This window comes from Opisthocomus hoazin, chromosome 2 (genome assembly GCF_030867145.1).
Source record: "Opisthocomus hoazin isolate bOpiHoa1 chromosome 2, bOpiHoa1.hap1, whole genome shotgun sequence".
NCBI lineage: Eukaryota > Metazoa > Chordata > Aves > Opisthocomiformes > Opisthocomidae > Opisthocomus > Opisthocomus hoazin.
The window spans coordinates 104,751,894-104,777,060 of NC_134415.1; the positions used below are offsets into that span (position 1 = coordinate 104,751,894).

General features: G+C 42.3%; 1 protein-coding gene across 1 annotated transcript; it reads right to left on the bottom strand.

The window, feature by feature from the left end:
- Positions 1-228: 228 nt before the first annotated feature.
- Positions 229-18,434, bottom strand: LOC104336504 (elongin-A-like). Its single transcript, XM_075414664.1, is given in 12 exon segments — positions 229-416; positions 552-670; positions 2,826-2,949; positions 3,454-3,634; positions 4,439-4,536; positions 5,141-5,314; positions 6,151-6,250; positions 7,698-8,394; positions 9,496-9,608; positions 11,474-11,530; positions 18,263-18,349; positions 18,351-18,434. Coding segments are annotated over 12 exon segments (1,887 nt in total). The 5' UTR covers positions 18,426-18,434; the 3' UTR covers positions 229-354.
- Positions 18,435-25,167: the final 6,733 nt, after the last annotated feature.

The following is a 25,167-nucleotide window of genomic DNA, read 5'->3' on the forward strand; positions in this document are numbered from 1 at the left end:
CGAGGCAACTTTAACCTTGGCAAAATATACCCAGACCTTAAATGCTTCCATGAAAAGCTTATGCAAATGTGCACATAAACTGATAAAATCAGCATCTATAAAAGTCCATATAAACTGATTTGTCATTATATGTACTGACCTTATTTCAATTCAGTTTTCCTCATTCACGAATAAGAAAGCAGCAGTACGAAAGGACTCAGATGTTTCAATTTTTATTGCAAATCATTTGCTCCTGCAATATTTCATAACTATTTCAACGAAGGCAAACTGAAGAATGTTTACATTAACATTACTCTCATTAGCTGTAGCATGATATACAAATAGTCACATAAGCTTCAAATATGCAGCCTCATTTTATCGTCGTCCGGCTCTATTCTTCATTGCTTTCAAAGTTTTCCTCATGATTGGTGCAATTTCTTCAGTAACAAAACAAAAAAAGACCAGTTAGGATTACAGCTATGACTTAACTATTTTAACTGCTTGTCTATTAATATATGCTTAATATTATGCTAATACCATTTTCTCTCGATAATCTTAGGAAATTAATTTACTTTTGATAGGCTTCTTTCCATCTTGAGTCATTATGCTTGAGCTACAGCTCCCACTGTGGCTAGCAGGGATCAGGTTTGATGATGTGTTATTTATGTCTCTGCTTTCTGGAATCCTTGTTCTTTTAAAAGAAGGAAATGAGAAAAAAGTTAGCGCTTGATATCAAGCTACTATTTGGTCTGTCTCATTCTGGAAAAAAACAAAAGTGATCACAAACAAAGACTTTATACATTTAAAAATTATAGGATAATTCAGATTAAAAGGGATCTTAGGTAGTCACCTAGTCCGTTTCCATTCTTGCACACATTTTCCAGATTTGATGCATCTTATCTGTTTTTAAAATTAAATGATCAAAATTTGTGACAGATCAAAACATTCAGCAATACCATTATGATTCACAATGCCCTGTGCTCTAGTTTGCTTTTAGTGATTGTTTTCCTCTTTGAACACAGCTGAGCTGCTAACTAGCTCTCTGAGAAAATGAGAGCAAATTTACACAAGCTTGCATATTTTTTTTAAAAGTAGGAATGTCTAGAAAAGGGCACAGTAAGTAACCCTAAATACTAGGTTGGAATCCTCAATCAACAGGACAAGGACTGAGGCAGATGCAGATACAGAGCTGATGCCTACTGCTAAAGACAGTTAAACCGACACAGCATTGAAGTGTCAGCATGATGTTATCAATCTGTGCAGCCTCGTACGCCTCCGAGCCAGTCGCTGACGTCTGCTGCCCGTTGTCATGTACCACTGCATGCTGGACTGCAAACAGGAGCCTGCTAGGGATCTGCATGTCTGCCACAGGACCCTTCTAGCTCCTGCTAGACCAGCTTCTTAAGCGAGGATGTCAGCTGTACAAATTCTACAGCTTGCATAACAGATAGGTTTTCGCAGGACATGGTCAAAGCAATGAAGTTAAACTCATCGTGCCTAAACAAACTCTTGTTTCTCAAGAAAGCAAAGCAACGACCCTCTTACAGCTTCTTTCACACAACAGCAGTTCTTCCTAATTTATCATGCCCGAGAAAAAAAAAAAAACACAAACACGTGCAGGGCTTTGAGTACATCACTCAGCTGCCGGTCCAGAGATTACTGGAGCAGAAAGGACATTTACCCTTGAAGCACCTGAACTGGAAGGCTGGTTTGTCACAACACAGATACAGCCTCCCACAGGGCAACTGAAAGCAAAAGCTTAACTCCAAGTGCCTTCCGCTACAGCCTTGGCGGGGGGCTATATTTTCATTGAAAAGAACAGTGTGGAAAGAAGCTTCAGAATCTCATCAACTAAAGGTGCAGCTATAAAAGTATCATATCTGGTGTAAAAGCTATTGTAAGGAGTTGCTACATCCAGGCTGTCATTCCTGCCCCAATACACCACCATCTTGAGCAGTAAGTCAAGGCTGCTTGACTAAGTCAAGCTCCTGAAATTCACAGAAAACACATTTTCCCATGGTTTTGTACGGGTTTTTTTCACCTCAATAAACCCAGGTCAGTTCAGCAATCTAGCTCATGTGCCTAAGACCAAACAATTACTCAGCACAGCTGCAGGCACTGCAGCATCATAACAACCAACTCAAAATTACTCCCCTGACATGTTCAGCTATGCTGTAAGCCTTGCATCGCATTTGCAACAGCTTAAGTTTTATCCTCCCTGTTTCCAGCTCTCTGTCACTATCCACTCACTTATTTGTCAACCTGCACAACTGCTCCCTAATTCAGGTTAATGAAAAATGTTCCACCTGCTGCTCCCCCACAGGGATAATTTTGAGAGAGCTAGTTGAAAAGCAGTTATGCCAACACGGGAACAACCACAGGCAATGGGGACAAGGGAGGGCACCATGCTCACCAGCAGCCACAGCACAGTGAGCGACTGCAGCTTAAGATACCCACATTCAGGCAGTACGAATACTCTCCATGGTTTTTACGGTCCAACTGCTGGCACATGGACTTATCAACCCACGGGGTGTTTCTGAATCAAGCTGCTGATTTTTCTTTCAGACAAGACCACATATTCAAATAGTAAAAAACAGCAGTCTGTCTCCACGTAGTTGAGAAGGGAAGAGGAGGTAAAAGCTGGTGCTAGAGCTGGTTTATCTCCCTGCTGCAGCCATCCTCTTGGATACAAGAGAGCTCCTTAGGCTGGCAGGGACAGTATGACAAAAGTCACGTCTCAGCTTTGGTTCTCATGGCTGTTACTCTGAACTAAAGATGTCACAAAGAAAATTTGTACTGACAAAGACACCTAAATGCAAGTTAAAAGCATAGTACAGAACACTTACTTGCATTTCTCTATGGGATGAAGTTGGGTGACAGGCCCTGCTGTCCCATGGATTTCTTGCTGTCGGCGAATGTTCCTGGGTGGTTTTGCTGCACTGGTCACGTAAGCCATTTTTACTTGCCTGCCTAATACAGAAGCAAGGAACAGAGGATATGTGACTTTTTGTGCTCTTTATGTTCAAAGCTCAGTTGATAATATGGTTGTGTGGTAATTTCTAGGTTTAAATGGGGAAAAAATAATTCAGAAAATCTGGTAGCAAAGCAGTAACTAAACCATAGCAAATCATATACAGGCTGCATACAGTATTTCTTCATATATATACACTTTGGTGTTTGTAATTACATTCATACTCTTTGGATTGTTGCTTAGAAGCCTCAGTCTAACCAGTAAGGTAAGATTTGTCTACCATATGCTGCAAGTATTATGCATCACTATATTGTATTAATACATGGTGGGTTTTTTTGAGCAACTTGTAAACTAAATGGAACAGTGTTCTTTCTTGGTGACTTCTCCTAGAGGTACATCATTAGTGTTCAGCACAAACAAATCACCGAACCCTACACATTAAGTGTCAAGAATAGCAGAAGATACTGGGTCTTGTAAGTGGAAAAGCTAACCACAGATTTTACCTTTTGGTTTCTCAGATTGAGCTGAAAGAATATTTTTTGTAAGTGTCTTCAGTTTTTCCTCTCTCTGATTAAATAGTCTCAAGTACATTTCACGCCAAGACTCATATTCCAGAAGGCTCTCATTTTTAAAATCTCTCTGGCAGTGTTTCTTCCACAAGTGGTCAGACTCTTCCGTAAACGTCTAATTTGAACACAAGATATCTTCAATCAAAGACTTAAAATTTTCAAGAGTACCTGTTAGCTGAGCCTGTAGACAAAGCCAAATCCCCTAGAGAAAGGTGCAGAACAAATCCACCACATGTGCTGTCCCAGGTACCCCATACATGGAACATGGCAATACCGTGCAGAGATACTGACTTGAGTCTAGAAATCAGATAGCTTCAAATAGCAGAGCTCTAAAGTTGAGTCAGTGAGCCATGCTTACAGGCTAGACTTGTTTTTCCAGCACAGCCTCCGGCCACACCAGCTCTCAACTACAAGCATGCAGAGAAATGGCCAACTCGCACTACAAAGTGCTACACACTCAGAACCTCCATGTCCAAATGTACCATGGAGCTGAAGTCCTAACAGTGTAGATAAGTCTACCACACACATGAAATCTCACCCCAGATACTTCCCGATCAGCACGCTTTGCAGCCTTAGCAGTTTGCAACTCAAAAACAGTTGGTTCTGTTATGACTTTCCCAGCTATTTCAGTGGTAAATACTGTGGTCTTTTCTTTTTCTTATTTTTAGACACAGAAATACTTTTTTACCCACACTGGCTTTCACTTAGTCATCAGCAATAACTCTCCCAAATGCTTCAAATCCTGCCACTAAAGAAACAGAGGCTTGATAATGACAGCTGAATTCAAAGAAATAAGTTTGCAAAGACAGAAAACCAGTGTTAACCCATGGAGAATTTTTATCAAAAAGGGTGCAAGGAAGGCAGAACCAGACGCCTCATGTCCTCCGTGATTCCCTGAATTTAACAAGGCAGAATTTACCGGATTACACTCCTCTATTCGAAACAACTGCTCTGGTGTGCAACGTGTTAGCACAGGCTCAAGAATTTCAAAGGGCACACCTCCTACTTCATGTAGCGCTACAAAAGAGGACAGTACTTTCAGTATCTCATTTATTTTACTCAGTGGGTAACACCGCTCAAACAGTTTGAAAACAAAAATGCCAGTTAATTTTAGCAAGCGCTAACAGAACACATGTCTTAAAGTCAGGCTGTGAAAATATTTATAAAATCAGTCGTTCCACATTGACTGGCAGTTTTTGAGAATAGAGAAAGCATCTTTGAATAGCTGTTGCCCCATCTTTACCGACGTTCATCACTCCCCTCTCTGCCTACACAAGGGAATAAGCAATTTCTTGATCACTCATTCCAATTTATGTAAACAAACATCTTGGAGAGGAAAAAAAAATTCAACAGGCTTTTTGGCTAATAAATTATAGGACATTATATTTTAACTAAAATTGGAACTTTAAAAAAGGGAAGCTTTCAAAACAAAACCATATTTTAGCATGGCCATAAATTCATTTTTTTAAGTGCCTTTCAACCTGCTCTGAGGCACCATTTGTAGGGAGGGGCAATATTTTTTAGTAGGCCAGTTAGTGGCATGGAGAGAAGAAAAAAAAAAAAAAAGGCAATCTGATACACTTTCAGGCACGGCCTGCTACAAATACCTCAAAGTACTCACAATCAATATTATTTTGCAGCACACGGATGCACTGTTCATACAGTGTAAGCATCTTTGATAGACAGACTGTTTTAGCGCCGGAGTAAACTTGCATTTTAGAGTTCAGTCTCCGTCCCGTGAATTGAACCGTCTCACTGACTTGCTGGGGTGCTTCCACAACCGGTGCTACGGAAGCTGCAAACAAAACATCAGGCAGGGTTTCCTTTACCTCCTGACATTTTACAGTACTTTAAACATTCAGCTTTGAGAGAAACACAGCTGGTAGGACACATGTATATTCATTTTTCTTGACATACAAAGTTACTGCATTACAGTCTGAGGCCCTGACAAGTATTATGTGTTACAGAAGTCCATTCATCATCATCTAAGACCAAGACAGCACGTATGTTGCAAGTGAGCTGCACCAACTCAAACCAGCCTCACATTATTTAGCTCAGGTCTCATGAGCTGTGTTCACATCTAAACTACTCTGATACCAGTCTACAGCACATTATTGATAGTCCTGAGTTACCCTGGTGAAGCCAGAAGCTGCAACAGCAGTGATGTTTCAAGACCAGAGTGATATTAAGCCTCTGAAACCTCCCAAGAGCTGCTAGGAGAGCCGCTGGCACTTTGTGTCACCTGCCTACAAAGATGCTATGCCAAAGCTAGACCTACTGCTTCCTATATTTGTTTTACCCAAGATAGTTTCTGCTAAGGCTTTGCCTGCTATAAGGTATAGACGGGAGTAAAGATATAAATTGAGTCTGTAGAACTACCACCTGATCTATGCCTTTTCTACACCTGTGGTAGCCTTCCACAGTATGTCTTCATTCAGCAAGTCAAGAGGGAAGCCTTTGTAACTCCCATCAGCGCCAACAGATTTCTACAGATGAGAAAGTGAAGGTAAGACATTTCTATGTCATGGACAGATAAGCTAGTATAGTTTATTAGGAAAGGGGATAAAGATGGCTCTACATAGAGAAAACAAACGCACTATTTCACATTTATCAGCCTTACATACTACTTACCTTTAAAGTCTGCAGCATATGGGGGAGATGAGATTGAGATGCCCGTGAGAAATTTAGGCAGTGGAGTATTAAGCAGATCTTGGAGGGATGCCACCTTGGCCTGTGCACAGTCAAGGAAACATTGCTTCAACATTACAAATCTGGCATTACTGAGGCTTAAAATAAACTACAAAAAATACCTCTTAAGTTATATTAACTAATATAACGAGAATTACTGCTTTTCTGCACTAAAATTTACTCACTGGATTACTTTTCAGCATACCCTTTCATACTCTGCTTACCAAGACTACATCACAAAAGGAACTTAGTGGGATATCTGCAATCAGTGCATAAAAAGAGATTAAAGAACAGAGTAGTTGTGTTCGGCTAACAGGCTTTCAGATAAATTCCTATTGAGGTTAGAGGCATGTAGTGAATGACACTAAACGGCAAGACAAGAAAACCACAGTTAAATGTTTAAAGGCAAACTAAATGCCACTGAAAGACAAGAAACAGCTTTATACCTGGCCCTACCAAGTCTTCTGTATTGTGGTGGATAAGCCATTTAGCCTACAATTTTCACAGCTAACCCCTTAAAAGGGGATTTAAATATGCAGAAGTCTGGTAAGTACAGGTCCCTACAAATGCTCAGCATTATATGCAACATCTAAATTGGGTCTTAGGCGTCCTCCAATCGTAAGTCAGGCATTTATAGCCCAAAACTTGCATCTCCCTGAACTTCATTTCAGTATCTTTAACAGCTTTTCACAACTGTTGAAACATCCAAGATTTTTTCTCAAACAGTTTATGCTAGAGAATCATACACAAGCCTCTACATTAGTATGTCTCCATTTGGGACAGAAGACACCACATTCAGATTGCAGATCTTCCTCAATAAACGAAGTCTGGAGCTTTCACATCACAGTAAAGATAAAAGACTGAAGAGAACTCTAATTCCCGGTGCACAAAAGGGCTTCATTTAAAAGGTCTAATTAATACACGTTTACCTTGGCTCAGAGGAGCTACTTAAGCTTCTTCCACTTCAAGGGACTAGGATGGTTCACATTTCAAACACGTATAAGCTTTTTTTGTATGCAATATTTTGGTTTACTTCAACGCATGCAAGAAGGAAGTTTACTTCCACTGCAGACCTTAACATTCACTGTTAAATAACCTTAGCACCTGACAAAACAACTGGGCTATACGCAAACAGCCGCTGCAGTCATAAAGCAGGCTGGTGAAGAATGGAACTAGGGGGCATCTTTCCAAATGTAAGTACTTATACTTTGCAGGTAAAAGGCAGATTAGCTGATATGGATCAAAGGCTATCGCCACATTGGAAATCATCCTAAAAATACAAGACAATTGTAAACAGCCAGTATGTAATAAACAATCATTTTTTGCCCCAATTATTGCAATTATTGGCATTTGCAATGCAGCTGATATGTCAGAGCCATGCAATCTGTTGCTTAAAATAAACACAGCTGACTTCCACTGAAAATAAAGAGTCCACAGCACTTCTTCATCTGCAGTTTATGTGCTATTATATCAGCCATACAGTGCTTTACCTTTTTCTTGGGAGCCTCTGATTGATCACCCTCATGTTTCTTTCCATCTTCCTCTCCCTCTTTTGCATGAGAAAATTTTGAAGTCTTCTGTGGTGATAAGCTGTTCTTCTGTTCACTGCACTTCTTTGGCCGTTCACCTGTAGAACAAGCCTTCCTCTTTCTTTTTTTGGTAACCTGATCATAATTAAGATAAGATTCAAAAGACATAGTAGGGGGCTCAAATTCCTCATCACTAGATAATACAGCTTTGCTTTTTATGACAAATTCTTGTTTCGATTTCTTCATGTGCTTAGGATTTCTCTGTTTGGAAGCATCCTTACTACACTTTTCCTTCAGGGGTGATAGCTCTTTACTGGCTACAGAGGAACCTTGCTTTTCTGGAACTTTCTTGCTGTCTCTGGAAGTTCTCTCTCTGAAGTCACTTTTTTTAGCTTGAGGATTGGTATTCTGGGAAGCACGCTTCGAACCACTGCTGCTACATTCTTTATTATTACATTCTTTTTGAGCCTCAGAATCTTGACTTTGGTGTGTCTTTTCACTGCAAGCATGTTGCTTATTCAACTTTTTAGAAACAGGAGAGCTATTGGAACTTCTGGAGGCCAGTACAGATGCTTTGGACTTCTCTGGAGGCTTAATCTCCTTGGAAGCGGAAGATTTTGTCTCACCTTTTTCAGTACTTTTTCTTCCTCTGTGACCACTGCAGCATTAAAAAAAAAAAAAAAAAAAATCACATCCAATGCTACATCTGATGCTAAATTCTTGAATAATCAATCTTTTAACCTGTATTAGTAAAACTAAAAGCATTAATTCACACCATATGTCATAATTTTAAAAGACTCAGAACCATGCTCTGCTGCTGTGCTCTTATTCTTCAATTATCAGTACAGAACCCCAGAGAGGCAGCTCTTGGGTCCAGCACCGCTAAACACTGCAACAAGAGTCGACAGCAAGACAAGTGGGGAGTCAGGACATAACCACCAGTAGGAAAACATGCCTAACTACTATTTGCTTATAAAATGTTGGACACCACTTTTTACACAAGCTTCCCTGCATGCCTTATAACACAGACATGGTACTTCAAATAACTAGGAGATAGAGAATTTATGATATGCTCTGTAGGTGATACAGATTACAACAGGTCAGCCTTTACGCTGTGCTTATCACAGGTTCTGTTATTTTGCTTTCTTGTCATTTGAGCGACTTCAGATAAAATGCATTATTTAGTCAATCCAAACCTTTGGCTTTCTCAGCTCAACTGCCCCAAATCATCAGAGGTCCGCAAAACATCTAAAGCACAGTCAGCCTGGCCATGGCACTGGTGGTTGTTTCATTCCGAGAAGAAATTGCATCTCTTCAGTGTGACTGCCCCAACTGGAAGCCCCTCTCAGCCCACAAGACCATTATAGGAAAGCCCTCTGTACAGCCAGATCACTGGAGAGCTGCCTCATTTAACCACCGCCTCTGGGAAGAAAGCGCAAGCTTCCCACTTCCCTGAAGAAGTGCAGAGCAGTGCCCATCATTGGCCTAGTCCTGCTTGTGTCAGCCGGGACCTAAGAACTTGTGCCAGTAAAAAAAGGCAGTTGAAGTCTGAGTGTGGGCTGGCTAATTGACCAATACCAGTCGCTCTGATTTGTTTTCTGATATTATAGCAGGAAAAACTCATTTCTTCAACTCAATTTATGCATCTGTCCTAACGCATATCTGTCACTCCAAACGCTTTCCTAAGCTTGCCAAGCTGTATTTTGTAAAGTTACACTACAGAATAATTAACTTTAGAAAGAAGTTAGTTCACACCTACCTTTTATTTTCTGGTGGAATAAGTTTTTTCCATTGTTTTACCAGGGCTTTAGCTACATTCCCCGCAGCGGCATGTTTCCTAAGACTATTAACTGTTTTGCCTATGCCAGTTTCCTGTTGAAGACAGTGCAAGAAAGATGGGCAGAATAAGCCATGACTAACATCCCAAATAAACCCTTTTCCAAACCTGCTACAAACACTATTAGCCCAGTAGTCAGAGCAGTCTTAATGACAGCTAAAGAAATAAATGCACTCTTTATACTGCAAACAGAACTGAAGGAAAGGTAGATATTTATAATCAAATATGCGGAATAAAATGCAGTCTTAATTCATAAAACTAAAAGAAGTCATTTTCCTCCATTAAATGTACGTATTTCAGGAATTTCACTTGGCTCGAATGCTTATGCCCACAAAATGCATGCTGCTTCAGTGAATTAGATTAATCAATTCAAATTCCCTTTAGGCTTATGCAGGTACATTTGAACATGTTAGAGAGTACATATGATGGACATATTGTAATTTAAAAATGCATCTCAACCAGGAGTAGCATGGGGTAGAGGGGTCAGAAGAGCAGAGTTCATATGACTAAACTCAGTCTCATCCACAAAAACAAACAAAAAAAATAAAACTTGACATTTAAAACCTGCCATTTTCTGTTTTCCCCCCATACAATTATTTTCACATTACCATTGTGCCTTCAAGTCTTGCTATAATGAGTTTTATCTTGTTTAAGCACAGATATCTTGCAGACTTTGAGTGTCTATAGAATCACAGGTAATTTTTTTAAACCCTGTATTATCAGGAAGTATATGATTCACAAACTCTCACTTTTAAGATGCTTACAAAACCTGGAATTCACTAGGTGCACAGCAACCTGTTAATGCTTTCACTACTGAAATGATACTCCTGTGAAGTCTGAGCAAGAGCTATACACACGATACGCCCACATAATCAGCTCACACCTTAGAAAGGACTTCCTTAAATTCACTTTAAGGATATACAGCTTCTACATAATTTGAACAACACTGATTTGGTAGATCAGTGTATTGCAAATAGCTTTAGGAAATAATCATACCAAATTTCTTGCATGTATTTATGTTCTTCAAATGTGTTAAAAATATGTGGACTCCTCAGCTGCAAGAGATCTCTTTCCTGTATTTGAATTGAAGGCTTCCATCAAAGTCTGTCACATTATAAAACATGCAGGTTTGCTGGGAACGCAAGTTGTCTACAGAAGCTGTTTGTCATTTTAAACAATTAACTGCAGTATGAGATTATTTTGTCTTCCAATAAAAACACAAAAATATTGCTGTATTCCAGTAGAATTCTACCTGTGTTTAGGCAGGCAAATGCCTTTGCCTGAATAGGCCAAATATCTTAATTACCATATTTTCCTCTTACTCTTCAAAGAGCTCTCACAAAAATCCACATTTTTCTTCTTTTCAAAACACAGACACATTGCTCTTAACTAGAGGCTTCATAGACCAGAGTGAGAATTTCTAGTATAAATTTTGATAGGATGCAGCTTGGATAAGCATGCAAGTCACAAGTATCCTTACTTTGGATGCCTGCTCTTTAAATGCAAGAAACTAACCTTGGGCTGCTAATAAAAGAAGATTTAGACAACTGACCTAAAGAATTGTTCACCCATATTTGTTTTGTCTGAAGCAAAACTGACTTGAAAGCAATTTTACAATAAGAAGAAACCAACCCTGAGTAGCAAAGTGTTCTCTATATGCTCAGATTCCTGCTCAGTACTATCACTGTTGGCGTAACATCGCATTTGCCAAGTTGCATGCCCAGCTACCAGCTGGCTTTTGGAAAAGGCGCCATGGTTCCTTGTACATAGCTCTAAACAAATCATGATTAAGAGTCAAAATTACAAAATGCAACATGTTCATTGCTTCTATGATTGAAGACACCTGACATTTACATAGTAATTCACTATGGAAGAGTTTAATGTATTATTGGTCACTTACCACTAGAATATCCAGTGATATATCCAAATCCTGTAGTGCTTTAAGTGTTTTTATAATCTGGAAGGAAACATTAGATTTTTTTTAAACAAATATTCCTAAATTTTATTCTGTTTTTCTCATCCTCATTCACACGTTTAATCCAAAAATACTCTAAGAGGAATATCTAGTAACTGCAGGAAAGTGTAAGCACTCCTTTACTGCACATCAGGGCTGTGCTTGAAGTGTGCTGTGAACCTGTGCAGCTCTGCCAACCCCCCAATTTCAGTAACACCAGAAAATCCAGTAGGTAGGAATTTACCACTACAGATATTACATTAAAGATCATTAATACAGTAGCACAGGCCACATATACATGCCCACGCTCCTTGTGTAGCGGTGACCCTCATTTGCCATACAACTAAGAAAAGCTGCATTACGCAGAACCACCATATGAAACTCAGAAGTCTCCCAGCAGGTCTCCCAGTCAGCAGCACCACTCCTTCATCAGCCCAGGCCAAGAAAGGACAACAGAGCAGGTGGGAGCCCAGTTTGCAAAAAATAAGGCTTTGAAAACTGCAATTTGTACATTAACAAAATGAGCTTAAGCAACAACAGCTGTTCTGTTTCACACCGACTAAGTGTGCACCTGTTACAAAACTCAACATTTCTATCAAAGCACGAATGAATTTTTCAAATATAAAATGCTCATCTTCTTATAAGTGTTCTAATAATACAAGTCTCATTTATAAGCAGAGTATAAATTTCTTTGTCAATACAATACAATTTCTTTGGCGATGGGCATACAGCATCCCACAGTCTCGCAGTTGACTAACACAAGCAATTTGCCTTATCTTTCACAAAATTCAATGAACCTACATTATGTAGATGACAGAATTAACGTGCAACTGAAGTAACAGCATTTCATAGGGCTTTCACAAAGCCTGGAATACTAGTCAAGTGTTTCAGATCATTGCCACTTCTAAATGCAAGGCAGGAACCTGCAGGAATGCAGAACAGACTACCCAGAAACTTTCTAACAGCTATGCTAACTTAAGCAACTGATGAACTGTCATTCATGATATTAAATATTGCTTCTGAAACGGTGTTGCAGGAAGTGGAATAGGTACTAAAACAAGTGAGTAGCAAACGAAGCAGCAGTGTACAAACTGCACTGGGGGGGGGATATTTTTCTCTACAGTTGTTCTAAGTTTGCTCCTATAATGCTTTAGTAGTGGAATCCCACGCTTGACACCAGATTTCACTGTGTACAGTGGGTTCTGTTCTTCCTGTAAATCATCCACCCTGCAACAGTGTTTCTAGAAGTATAGGACAAACACTTCACAGCCTGGGAAAAAAACAGAGGAAAGGCTGTAACAGTAAGACATACACCTAGGACCAGAGGTAACAAATGAAGTCTCTCTCAGCAAGGTCAGCTAGCTACAAAATGTACCTACAAAAAAGCTTCCAGACCAAAACTTCAGAGCCAGTACGAAAGCCATGTGAAGTTCTGCTTATCGCCCATTTAAGACTAAGACACTCCAAGCCAGCAAGTTGTGTTGAGAATATATGCAGTGAAGTTAAAAACAATTTTGCATCTCAAGAGAACTATTCTTCCTTCCAAGAACAATACAAGCCTAACATTTAACTTTTCCCAGACGCTTCACAGATATAGGCTACCAATTTCATGAGCTGAAGACTTTTTCTAAATAATCCCATCAGGCAAGAAACGCACTGCAAAGATGCTTAAGTAGAAAAAAAAGAGCAATTGCTCACACTGTTAATCACAAGGATTAGAAGTTACACGATCAGTGTCAGGTTAGTTCATTTATTTAATTGATTAAAAATATATATCCCCATTCACTGAATTTATTTTGCAATAAAAAAAGGCAGTAGCCCATTGCTGACAGGTTATATTGTGCTATATGGGATGACTAGATGCTTAAGCAGTGCAAACTACTGGGAATAAATCCCACAGGCCAGAGACAAAACTATACATGGAAGAATATTAAAAGATGCTTTCATCAAGCTACAAAAAGAATGGGGGTTTTGAGTGTTTCGTCTTCATGGGTTTTGGACTCAGTTAATTTATAAAGCCGAATTCATTTCGGAAGAACAGATCCAGGAAGCAGGCAATTACTATTCATATGATTTCAAACCCACAGGCTAAATTACAAAAGTACTGAGATGACAAGCTTGTCCAAAAGCAGTCAACACATTTTAATGAAAGACAAAACTTTCAAAGTTTTCTAAACCAAAGACCACACTCTTCATTTTGCTTTCTTGAAATGTATTACCACATTTGGCAAATTCAGACAAAATAAGAGGGTTTCATTAAAAAGAAAACAGAAAGCACTGATCAAGCACTCTGACCAGCCTTTTAGGAGAAGCCGTCCTGATCTCCCAAAAGCAGGGAACAGCTCAGGCTGCAGCGAGATCGGCAGCTATGCATGTACTGGACTAACAAAGGAGAGCGAGCTCCATTTGCCTGGTACTGTAACTGGGCAATGTACAGGGCAGCACCCAGCCTGCCAGGAGGAATCACCCATCTCCAGGCCCTTGGCATTTAGAACCAAACTTACAGACACAACCGGGAAACAAGCAAATTTCATTGGTGGCAAGCATCAGTACAGCAGAGAAACCTTGTACTTACTCTGTTGGCTAGAGTTCTGATTTCCCTACCAAAGACTAGGAGGAGCTGCTTGCTTTTTAAAGCACAAATACCAAGCTCCAACACGTATCAGACTTTGGTGAAGGCCACAGAAAAGTATGCTGTGAAATGTCAGACACAGCAAAGCCTGTCACTGAAACTAAAGCTTGTTAGAAACGTGAACTTTGGTGTCATGCTATTTATATGGTGCACCGTTACAATTATCACATAAAATAAGGCAAAGACAGAAAGTAATTTATCTGAAGTCTGTTCTGAGCAAGTCTTCAAAAACATAATGAAGATTGATTGTTGAGGTGCCTTGCTCTAACCATATCTTTTACCACAGCATTTGCAGCCCATCTGCCTCTTCTTTTCCCACTGGACTGTACCCAGTAATCACCCCACCCCCCACCCCCAAGTCCTTCCATATGCATTTTGTGTATATCTAATCCCCCACTGGCTTTCAGACTATATTACCCTGCATACCACTATCAGCTACGCCCTCATGGAAAAACTCTATTGACTTTAAAAGAGATGGTAAACCTCACAGAAAAATTATGAAGAACATAAAAGTTACCGCTGTAATTCCTGAGCTATTCTACATAATTCCCAAATACTAATTTCTAAAGAACAATCCAAAGCCTTCAAGACTGTTATTTTTTCAATACATGACATTCCAAGCAAGCCCAGGACACAGATCTTCATATGACGTAAACAGACAACAGAAGCAGAGCCTCATGCACAAACTGCGAGCTGCCACACACAGTGGTGTGAGACAAAGGCAAAGGTGACAACAGGAGCAAGAGCAAGCTAAGAGGAAGGGGAGGAGGAAAAGTAGGCAGGCATTTGGAAAGCAGGTGGCAATGGTAACGAGCAACAGGTAAGAAGCATGCAAGCAAATAGAACTTTCCAGTCAAAACTGACAGCAAAGTGACAATAACAACAGATCCCCAGTGCACCGAGTCCCTTCCCACTGCACCAGCATTGCTCCCTTCTGCAAGTGTCATACAGTCTCCTCATTTTTTCTAGCTGAGCTGGGACCTTCAGGAAGGATGGGACCCATTAACAGGTCCCCGGGCCATCTGTGGCCAAGGGACTGACTCAACATTTCACCACAGTAACTCTTTCCTGCTCTCTCTCCTTCTCACTCACTAGCTGCATCGCTCTCAAAGGGATCTGTATGATTATTTAGCTCATTCTCTTCTATATCTTCCATAATATAGACCATGAAATTTCACCAAGTCAGTAACTTCTAGCTGAGCTAGACACCTCATCTGAAAGACCATCAAGACTTCAAAGACAACACATTAAAAAAAACTCAACACACTCCCAAGTCATTCCTACATCCTCAGTAAAAAAAAAAATAAATATAATTAAAGGGGTCTTCTTTCAAACATCTTACATGACACAGAAACGTAAAGAGTAATCACACACTTCACCTTGGTTCTTTAGTTTCAGTAAGTTATACTAGCCAGAGCCACAGTCATTCTCTGGCCATCTTATTATCCTTCCAGCTTGGCAGCATTGTTTTTAAAAACAGTTCCCAGAACAGGACATAATATTCCTGTAGTTGTTCCTCTAATACTATATAGCAATAATAACATAACCCTGCTAAGCTACCCAAAGATAGTATTTATTCCATAAGCCACTGCACTGTACTGCAATTTCATGCTCAACTGGTAATGCATCAGAGCCCCAAATCATTTTCTGAGTCAATGCTTTCCAAAATACAGGCTCCTATCCTGCATGACCTATATTCATAGCTCCTAGATGTGACTTTCCACTGAGCCATGTTAAAATGCGTGTTGCTCAAATGAATGCAGCCTAGCACATGACCAGAGTTGGTTTCTAGCAGAGTCTCTCTTCATTTGACATAAATTACTTCAGTATTTGCAGCATTTCCCTACAATGCTTGCGGTCTTCTAAATTAAAAAAAGATCTGAGTAACATCATGTCAAGAACAAATGCATAATCACTCACCACCCAAAAAAACCCCACCACAAACCCACAACCAAAGTGACAAATCAATATTGTTTTGTGATGAGGTCTGGCAGTTCTTTTCAGTGAGTGCAACTCACAACCTTTTTATGTATCACATCAGGTCCATAACATCGCTTCTGCATGATGCTGATTACAGTAGCAAGTCAATGCCTAGAGAGACCTGCATATATTTATGACAGTTAAGAGTAAGCTGAATATAATTTGAGATAAATTTGGCAGTACACTTCTACATAAAGGCTCATCGAGTGGCATGGATCATGGCACCTTCCTTTTAGCGCTACATCAGTTACATCTCACATGCAACATCATGCAGCTGCTCACCACATTCCTTCATGATCAGTGTCAATGAAGACCATTTCATTTACCCGTGTAAACAACAGCACCGCACTTTTTCCCCTGTCCTGCTGAACTTCCCTAGTGCCTTGAGCATCATTCAGTACCTAAATTGTTAGTACTGTTCATTCTTTGCTCAATTCTCTGAAAACTCATTGGGGTAGCGATCAAACCTCGCACATTAAGAAGGTTTTGACATGAATAATCAGTGTTCTGCATCTTCCCTGCTTACTATCAGATCAAAAAGTATTTAGCAATTATTATAAAGTGCCAAGACAAATATTATTCTCAAATATGGAATGGAAATATTTGACAACACCACTTACCTACATACACATTGTAATATTGATTTATTATTCTTTCCACACATACCTAAAACTTTCCTCTTTGCCTTTAAACATGATAAGGGCGTATTTCCTACTACAAGATTTACCTTTTAATAGCAGTGCATTGTATGACTGCCAACTTACGGCTACCAGTTTCTCACTTCTCCTACCGCTCCTCAGCCCCTGCTATCCGTAAACATGTCTGTTTCACCAGACACAGCTCTGCCGGGGACAGCAGCAGCGCTGCAGCACCACCAGTAGTCCCATTTTGTGCAGCACCTGCTTCCAGTCACGCCACACAACTGTGCATCTCCTCCCTTAACAGAGCCAAATCTGCCAGGGCTGTTCTCATTTTTCACCGGCGTTGAATGTGTTTTGAAACTTTTTGTTTCGGGATCGCTTAACAATTAATTACCTCTAGAATTGTTTCTTCCTTTTCCCTTTCAATCTCTTGGTGAGAATCACGTATGGACACTCACCCCGAAAATTCAAAGACTGGAATTTCTGATGACTTCTGTAGCACAGGAAGAAATTTCAGGTTCGCTGAACTGCAAATTAAAGCCTCTGAAGAAGCACCTGCCGAAATACTTGCATTTTAGACAGGTACAGCCGACAGCACTGGCTATATCTAGGAAGATGGACCACTACGGGCTAAGAAAGTCAGCATTTTATACACATGCACACACGCTTTGAAAGCACAGAGTAGGTATCATCAGTGACTAAGCTCTTCAAGTCCATTAACTACTAAATACAGCGCAGATTAAATTCCACTGCTGCCCTCTGCCTCCAAACACTCGCACAAACTTGGACGAAGCTTCAACGTCTTTGAAATCTACCACAGCAAACGCGTTCCGTGGCTTCAAACCGAATTCAACCCTCGAGAAAATAATAAAACCCCCACCCTTCTGGATCACAGAGCGGTGAGGGTTGGAAGCACGCACCTTCCCCAGCCCAATGCCATCTGCAGAACACCGAGGCCAAGCCATCACGCACCGCCTTGCTTCGGTCCCCTTCAGAGAGCCGCGGGTTCCCTCGCCTGCCCCCCCGGCCCGGGAGCCCGCGCCCACCTCCCCGCCTGCCCCTCGGCACCTCTCGCCCACCCGCAGAAAGCTCCAGCCCGTACCCACCCGGAGAAACCATCACGCGTGACCCGACCGCTGCCCGGCCCTCCGCCAGCAGCCCTTCCCCTCCCCGGTCACAAGGGAGGGACACAAAATGGAGACGCAGGGCCGCAGTTCCCCGCGGCGGCCCCGCCGGCTGCGCTCCGCTCGGCCTCCCCGCTCGGCAGGGCCGGCGCCGCGGGACGGGCAGCGTGAGGCGGCGCCGCGGTCCCCATCTCCTCAGCGCGGCGCGGGCCGGCGGGCTCACACCCAGGGCCGCTGGCAGCGCCGCCGCGTTACACACGCACACGCACACGCGGGCACACACAGCGCACGTCGAGAGACCGCGGCAGCCTCCCGAGGACCCCGGGTTCGACACCCGCCGCGGCCGCAGGGCCAGTACCTCCGCGGGCGCCTGCGCGCTGCCCAGCCGCTGCTTCAGCTCCAGCACCCTCCGCGCCGCGCTCCGCCCCTCCGCCATGGCAGCAGGTCCCGGCAGCCCCGCTCACCGGTCCGGGCCGCTCAGCCGCCGCCCGCCCCTCTTGTAGCGGCGCTCGCCGCGCCATAGGCGGCGCTGCGGCCGGGCCCGGCTCGCCTCGGCCTGGCCCCGGGCTTTCCCCGGGGATGTCGGGGGCTGATGGCCGGGGCCTCGCTGCCGGGCGGTGCAGGCAGCCGCGGGCCCGAGCTGCCTTCCGCCGCCCCCCAAAGGCAGGCGCAGCCCGCCGAAGAGCCTCTCCCCTGCCGCTAGCTGCGGGTGGCCCGGTCGGTTGGTGCCGGGCCATCAGCCATAACGCAGACTACGCGCTTTTGTTTGTCCACGCTCTTTCAGCTTTATTTAAATGCACAGTGTGGTACCGACCAAGCGTGGCTATGGTTAGAGTCAGCCTGTGGAGGGGAGCCAGGGTGGGGGGAACAGCAGAGGTGCGGGTCCGTCCGTACGGCCGTGCCAGCCGTGAGAGATGCAGTGAGAGGTCTTCGCCCGAGGCCTGCAGTGTGGCTGGTGTCCGCGCCTGGCTCTGAGGCCGCTCAGCAGCCCTCAAGCACAACAGCTTGCGTAGGGGTAACGGGGCCGAGCCCACTGATACCCGTAAATGTAAAATTTCCACTTACCAGAGTGACTGTAATTAAACTAAACTAGATCCTTGCTGTTTTGAGAAGACAGGAAAGCTCAAAGATAAAGAGGCTCCTAAATAACGCTACTTAGACAAGCTTGACTTGCTGTTTTGGGGGGGGATAGGAAAGCTCTAAGGTAGAGCTTAGAGCTAATGTTATTTGGACAGCTCGGCCTTGGGAGGGCAGGTGCACCAAGCTACAGAGATAAAGAGGCACCAAGAGAGCAACAAGACCAGAGCAAAACAAGCTGGAAGGACACGCTATAGGTGATCTTAGAACTGAGTCTGCGCAGAAACAAAGGTCAACCAGCGGACACTGTGATGAGGAGTACAAGCCTTCATCTTGAGACCCCCAAAGACCACCCGAGGACGCTAACAGACATGCGTGAAACATATGAACGTATGCTAATTAGTTCTTGGAAAAGTCATGAATATGCTAAGCATTTCTTGGAAATATGATGAATATGTATATTGTGATTAACCTGAAATGACAGGGTGTTTGGCGTGCATGTTTGGAGGAGAGATCCCCCGTGTGCCCAGCGCTGTAATAAAGAATGCCTGCTTAATAGCCTGCTGACTATTGAGTCTTCAACTCTGGTTTTTCACGGCATCACCACAAAGACCTGACTGGTGCCCACAGGCACGCTCCTGCAGTCCTAACTTGCAGGAGAAGGTAACGCTCAGGCTGACACGGGCGTCCCTTTTCTTTGTCCTGCTTTCTGCACAGCCCGATAGCGAACGCTTTTCTGGGCCCTGCAGTTTTCAGCATGGCTCCTCTGGGGTTTACCTAAGGTCACAGAAAACGTAGGGTGGGGAATCCGTCTTTGGCGCTGCATGAACTGCATAGCTGAAACAGGATCTCCGCCGTGGGGTTTGCTGGGGCTGAGCGCGTGCTTGAAAGACTTGAAGCTGAATTAGTCCCTCCTAAAGAAGTCTATAGGTTTGCCATATTTTCTTGGAAGTTAATGTAGATAAAATAGTTATATAGACCACCTTTCATTATTTAACGGGGGAAAGTGTTAAAAGGAGGGTATCCAGTCTGAATTACAGGGGAATTTTAAGTAGGCAAAAACCTGGTGTTTGCACGTTAGGGTTACTACTCTTGCAAAATAGATCTGATTACAGCTTGGCACAGCGTATAGCAGGCTTTTCAGTAGAGAAACCAAAATAGCCAGTAGTGCAATACAGTAGGTACAGCACTCAGGTTATATATGGAAAAAAACAAAGCCAGGTTGTTGCAGACTGGCTCTCTCATTCCCATGCTCATCTTTTATTTTACAGAAATAGGAAACTCATCTTCACAGTGTGTACAGACTTCATCAACCACACCTTAAAATCGGCCATCTGCAACTACTTACTCTTTCTTTATTTTTCTGGCCTTAATATGAAATTACTTATACAAAATGGTACTTACGCAGAAGAAATCTTGAAAGAGATTCAGCCCACACCACCATTATGGTGAAAGTCATCTTTGAGCGGGGAAGTTGAGGCTCAGATTGTCATATATATTATGCAATTGAAGCTGGGTTTCCCATATGTTGTTTGAAACCCTTAATTATCAAGTTACTGGGTTTTCTGGGATAAGCAAAATCTCCTTGCTGCACTTCTGCCCAATTATTCTGAAAGATCATGATTTCATGCCAGTGAAGAAGAAGAAAACATTTAAAATCACAAAACTTTCCTAGAACAAGAAAAATGTTTCTATCCCAGATCTAACTGCAGCATTTCTCGTATCGCCTGTCGTAACTTTGGCAGAGGAAAGAATCCCAAGTTTACATGATCCTTCAAAACTGCCAGGCAATGCTGATTATTACGAGGATTTGTTTGTCTGGCATCGATGCAGGGCTCCTGTTAGGAAGAAGTGGGGTTACCACACACAAAAATATAGCTCAAATACTTGTGCTGTCACTACGTGCTCAAAGAGCTGCGTTGCGCCATCAGCTCCACTCCAAGGCTTGCAAAGTCTCATTTCTTCTGTAGGGTCCTTTCCATGCCCCACTGCCAGTGCTTGGTGAGTTTCCGAGCAAAAAGTGAAACCAGAAAGAGAAATGGGCTTTGTATGAGCTAAGGAGAAGAGCTAGGTGAGAGTTTCAGAGTATGGATTGATGTGAGAGGCTTGGCTGGGCAAAATTAGGTAATGGGTGCGAGAGATCGCGTACTGGGGGAGGTCTGCCTTGAGGGCGAGGTCTGAGTGGCCCACCTGGGGCTGGGTGTCTTGCTGAACATGGTTCCCCAAAGCCACCTTCTGTGAAATCAAGGCCTGTGTATTTGATCCTAAGCAGTAGTGGTTTGTACATTTATTCAGCAGATGAAAAAGAAAAGACGTTTCTTTTCCATCTTTTTACTGACAACACTGCTGTTCCCACGGAAATTCAATGTGCTTTCAGTTATCTCCAATATGCATAAGGAGCTTCAGGCTTCCTAAAAGCATGACTGATGTGATTACTCAATACATTCAGACTAATGCATTTAAAGATTTTTTTTGTAACTATTTATCATAGTGAACTAAATATGGGCTTTGGGGGTGCGTAATATTTGAGACCCCGCCTGGAGTCCTGCGTCCAGCTCTGGAGCCCTCGGCACAGGACAGACATGGACCTGTTGGAGTGGGTCCAGGGGAGGGCCACAAAAATGATATGAGGGATGAACAGGTGAGGAAAGGCTGAGAGAGTTGGGGTTGCCCAGCCTGCAGAGGAGAAGGCTCCAGGGAGACCTTATAGCAGCCTTTCAGTACTTAAAGGGGGCCTATAGGGAAGCTGGAGAGGGACTTTTTACAGGGGTATGTAGTGATAGGACAAGGGGTGATGGCTTTTAACTCAAAGAGGGTAGATTTAGGTTAGATACAAGACAGAAATTCTTCCCTATGAGGGTGGTGAGGCACTGGAACAGGTTGCCCAGAGAAGCTGTGGCTGCCCCCTCCCTGGCAGTGTTCAAGGCCAGGCTGGATGGGGCTTCAAGCAACCTGGTCTAGTGGAAGGTGTCCCTGCCCATGGCAGGGGGATTGGAACTAGGTGATCTTTAAGATCTCTTCCAACCCAAACCATTCTGTGATTCTATGATTCTGTGACTTGGCTGAGTATACATAAAGAGCTCAGAACAAACAAAGCAATCACAATCTAAAGCTGAGTTTCGTAACATCCTTAGTTGATCAAGGTAGATCTCCATGTGGCCACGGCTGTGATGCTTGCATTCCACTAACAAACCAAAGCATGCTGAATTCCAAGAAAAGAGTTTCCATTTTCCAGAAAGAGTACAGTAATGGTTGTGCAGGGATTAGAAAAGATGGTTATAACTGCCTTAAGGCCTATCTTTGCTGATAGAAGAACTTTCTGTATTGCTGATTCTGGCTCAGGCATGTGGAGCAAATAATAACAATAACTTTTGCTTACTGTGCTAAGAAGAAATCTCATGAAATTTTTGCACTTTTTTCCCCCCTAAAAATGTTAGAACATTGCTAGGTGACCTGCTACTGCTGCATGGATTGATAGTATCGTCCTTAGTCACTCACATAGACCATTTGATTATGGAGCAAATTAAATATTTTTTCCCCAAGATTCACGCATACCTAAAAGGATGCATCTGGACAGGCTTAAGATATTGCCAAAAAATGTAGCACCCCCTCTTTTAACTGAGAAGATAATTCATAACTTGATTGCAAGGACTTCAGTCAATATCAGGACATTTTATAGTAATTAATTGCTATGCCATTGGAAAGGAAATAATCAGAAAGACAACTGGTTCTTTTTAAGATATAACAGAAACAATGTTAAGAATATCTGAAAAATAAAAAGCATGTTAAATCAAAGTTTGATTTTAAAAAAAGTATCATGGTTTGCAGCTAATCGTGGTACTGTTTATTTTTCAAAAGACTTCGTTGTGTGCAAATTAATGGAAAATGAGAATGACTAGTTCCAAGACTGGTTATTGTGTCACATAGTAGCCAAGTATGCTGTCAGTTGTTCTCTGATCTGGAAGACCAAGTAACTAAAAGTTTCGGGGATTTACCCCGATGTGCAACCAGAGTTTCAGAGCTATGGGATGTGTTTGGCTGTGTCAGCGTTAATACATTGAGATGCTGAATCACGCCCCACAAGATGGTTATCTATGGTTATATATACTGCACAGCTCAAAACATGTTCAGCGTTTTCCAGAAATTAGAAATTGGGTTTGTATTTTCAGCGGGGATATTTCCTCACTGTAGTTTGTGTGGGTTTTTTTCAACAGTGAATCATATAAGGATGTTAGAAACACATTTTTAGAGGCTGAATAAGACTTAAGTTTATTCTGCGATGTGCTAGCAGATTTTAAAGATACGGCATTAGAATCAGGATAATCTTTTGTTTTCTACAGATCATGACAGTGTATTCATTCTGGAGAAGAAATGTCCCCTTCATCCAAAAAAAAAATCCCTACATGAAAAATAACAAAAGAAAAAAATTATTCTTTCTCTGGAAAAATATTTGCACTTTAGGAGTTCTTAAAATCATAAAAATTGATAAAAGTCTGGGTATGAGCTGTTAGAAAAGGGAACACTGAGTACTCAGGTTCAGTAGTATGTGTATGCTTGGGAGTCTTGTTTTAGAAATATGTCCATTCTATCTACAAAAAATAGTTTTTACAAGAGTTTAAAACTCATGAAGCACAGTGGGGAACATATTCTTTGTGTAAAAATCATTACAGATGATCCTGTTAAGGCGGAGCTTCAAAAAAAGTTAGTGAGAAGATAATTCTCCATGTAAGGAATTTTATAATTAGATTGAACAGGTAAAGTAAAATATATTGAGATGTATTAAGATGATGATAAATGTCACCCTACATATTAAATTGATGTTATACCAAGTTGTATATTTGAAGCAGTAGGAATCCACACATGAGGAAAAAATAAATGGTGTAGTAAGTAGAAGTTCCTAAAACATGTCTTAAAATAAGGCTTCATCCTTAATTTTTCACAGCTGTGGCCCTATTTTTCACATAAGGAAAGCTGGTTCCCTTCTTGCTATTGGGAGGGCTTGGCTTTATGGCCCTCTCCTTCACCCTCATTTCATATGTTTCATTGCCTCTCGTTCCCTATTCTTTTTTTTTTATTTTTATCTTGTATCTTGCTGTAACTTTGCTAGTACAGTGATGCCCTTTTGTTCAAAATGGCAAGTGTTATTTTGCAGCAGTTGTTGTAATAGCCCTGGAGGCAATCAAATGCATCTGCCAGATTAGCATTACACAGAGTACAGCCAAGAGAAAAATCTTCCCTTTCACTGATGTCCACTTCCCCCAATACCCTTCCCTTCCCATGCAGTCACTCACGCCTCTTGTCTCTTCCATGGGATGAAATTCTCTTGAGATGTGGAGGTTTGGTTTGATGCTCTTCCTGAGGTTGACTGGTAAGAGGTGAACTATTGCAGTGTGTGGTATAACCCACAAGTTAGGATACCTTCTTGTGACATATAAGATCAAAGTCCACATTTTTCTGCAAATGTATCGGGGGATATGAAGCATCATCCTTGAAAGCTGAAGCAAGTCTTTACAGAAGCAGTGACCTAACTCCAAGAAATAGAACATGGCTGTGGATCCCCATCGGCTGGTCTCCTTCCTTCTGTCCAAAGTCAGGCACCAAAATCCTAAGAAAGTGGAACTAAAGTGCCAGCTTTTCCTTGGTGTTTTCTGCTTGTTACTTTAGATCATGGAATGATATAATCATAGAATGCTTTGGGTTGGAAGGAACCTTCAAAAATCATCTAGCCCAACCCCCTTCCATGGGACACCTTCCACTAGAGCAGGTTACTCGAAGCCTTGTCCAACCTGGCTTTGAACATTTCCAGGGAGGGGGCAGCCACAGCTTCTCTGGGCAACCTGTCCCAGTGCCTCACCACGCTTATCATAAAAAAAATCTTCCTTCTGTTCAGTCTAAACCTATCCCCCTCCCCAAGCATACTGGCTTTTGACCAGGCACAGGACTTTGAGGTGGCAAACCCAGTGGCCCACCCTACACTTACCTGGGACAATGATTACCTGTTGCGGAACTACCGTCTTCCCCTTCCCCTCCCTTTCCTCCCTTGTGGCTGTGCATTTGCAGGATCCAGGTTTGTCCCCCCGGTTTCCAGAGGCCTGACGGCCCGGGGAAGCTGAGCTCCCGTGGCTGGGCAGAGGCAGGGAGCGAGGCACGGAGAGGAGGGGTCATTTTAAAGAGCACCCGAGCGCA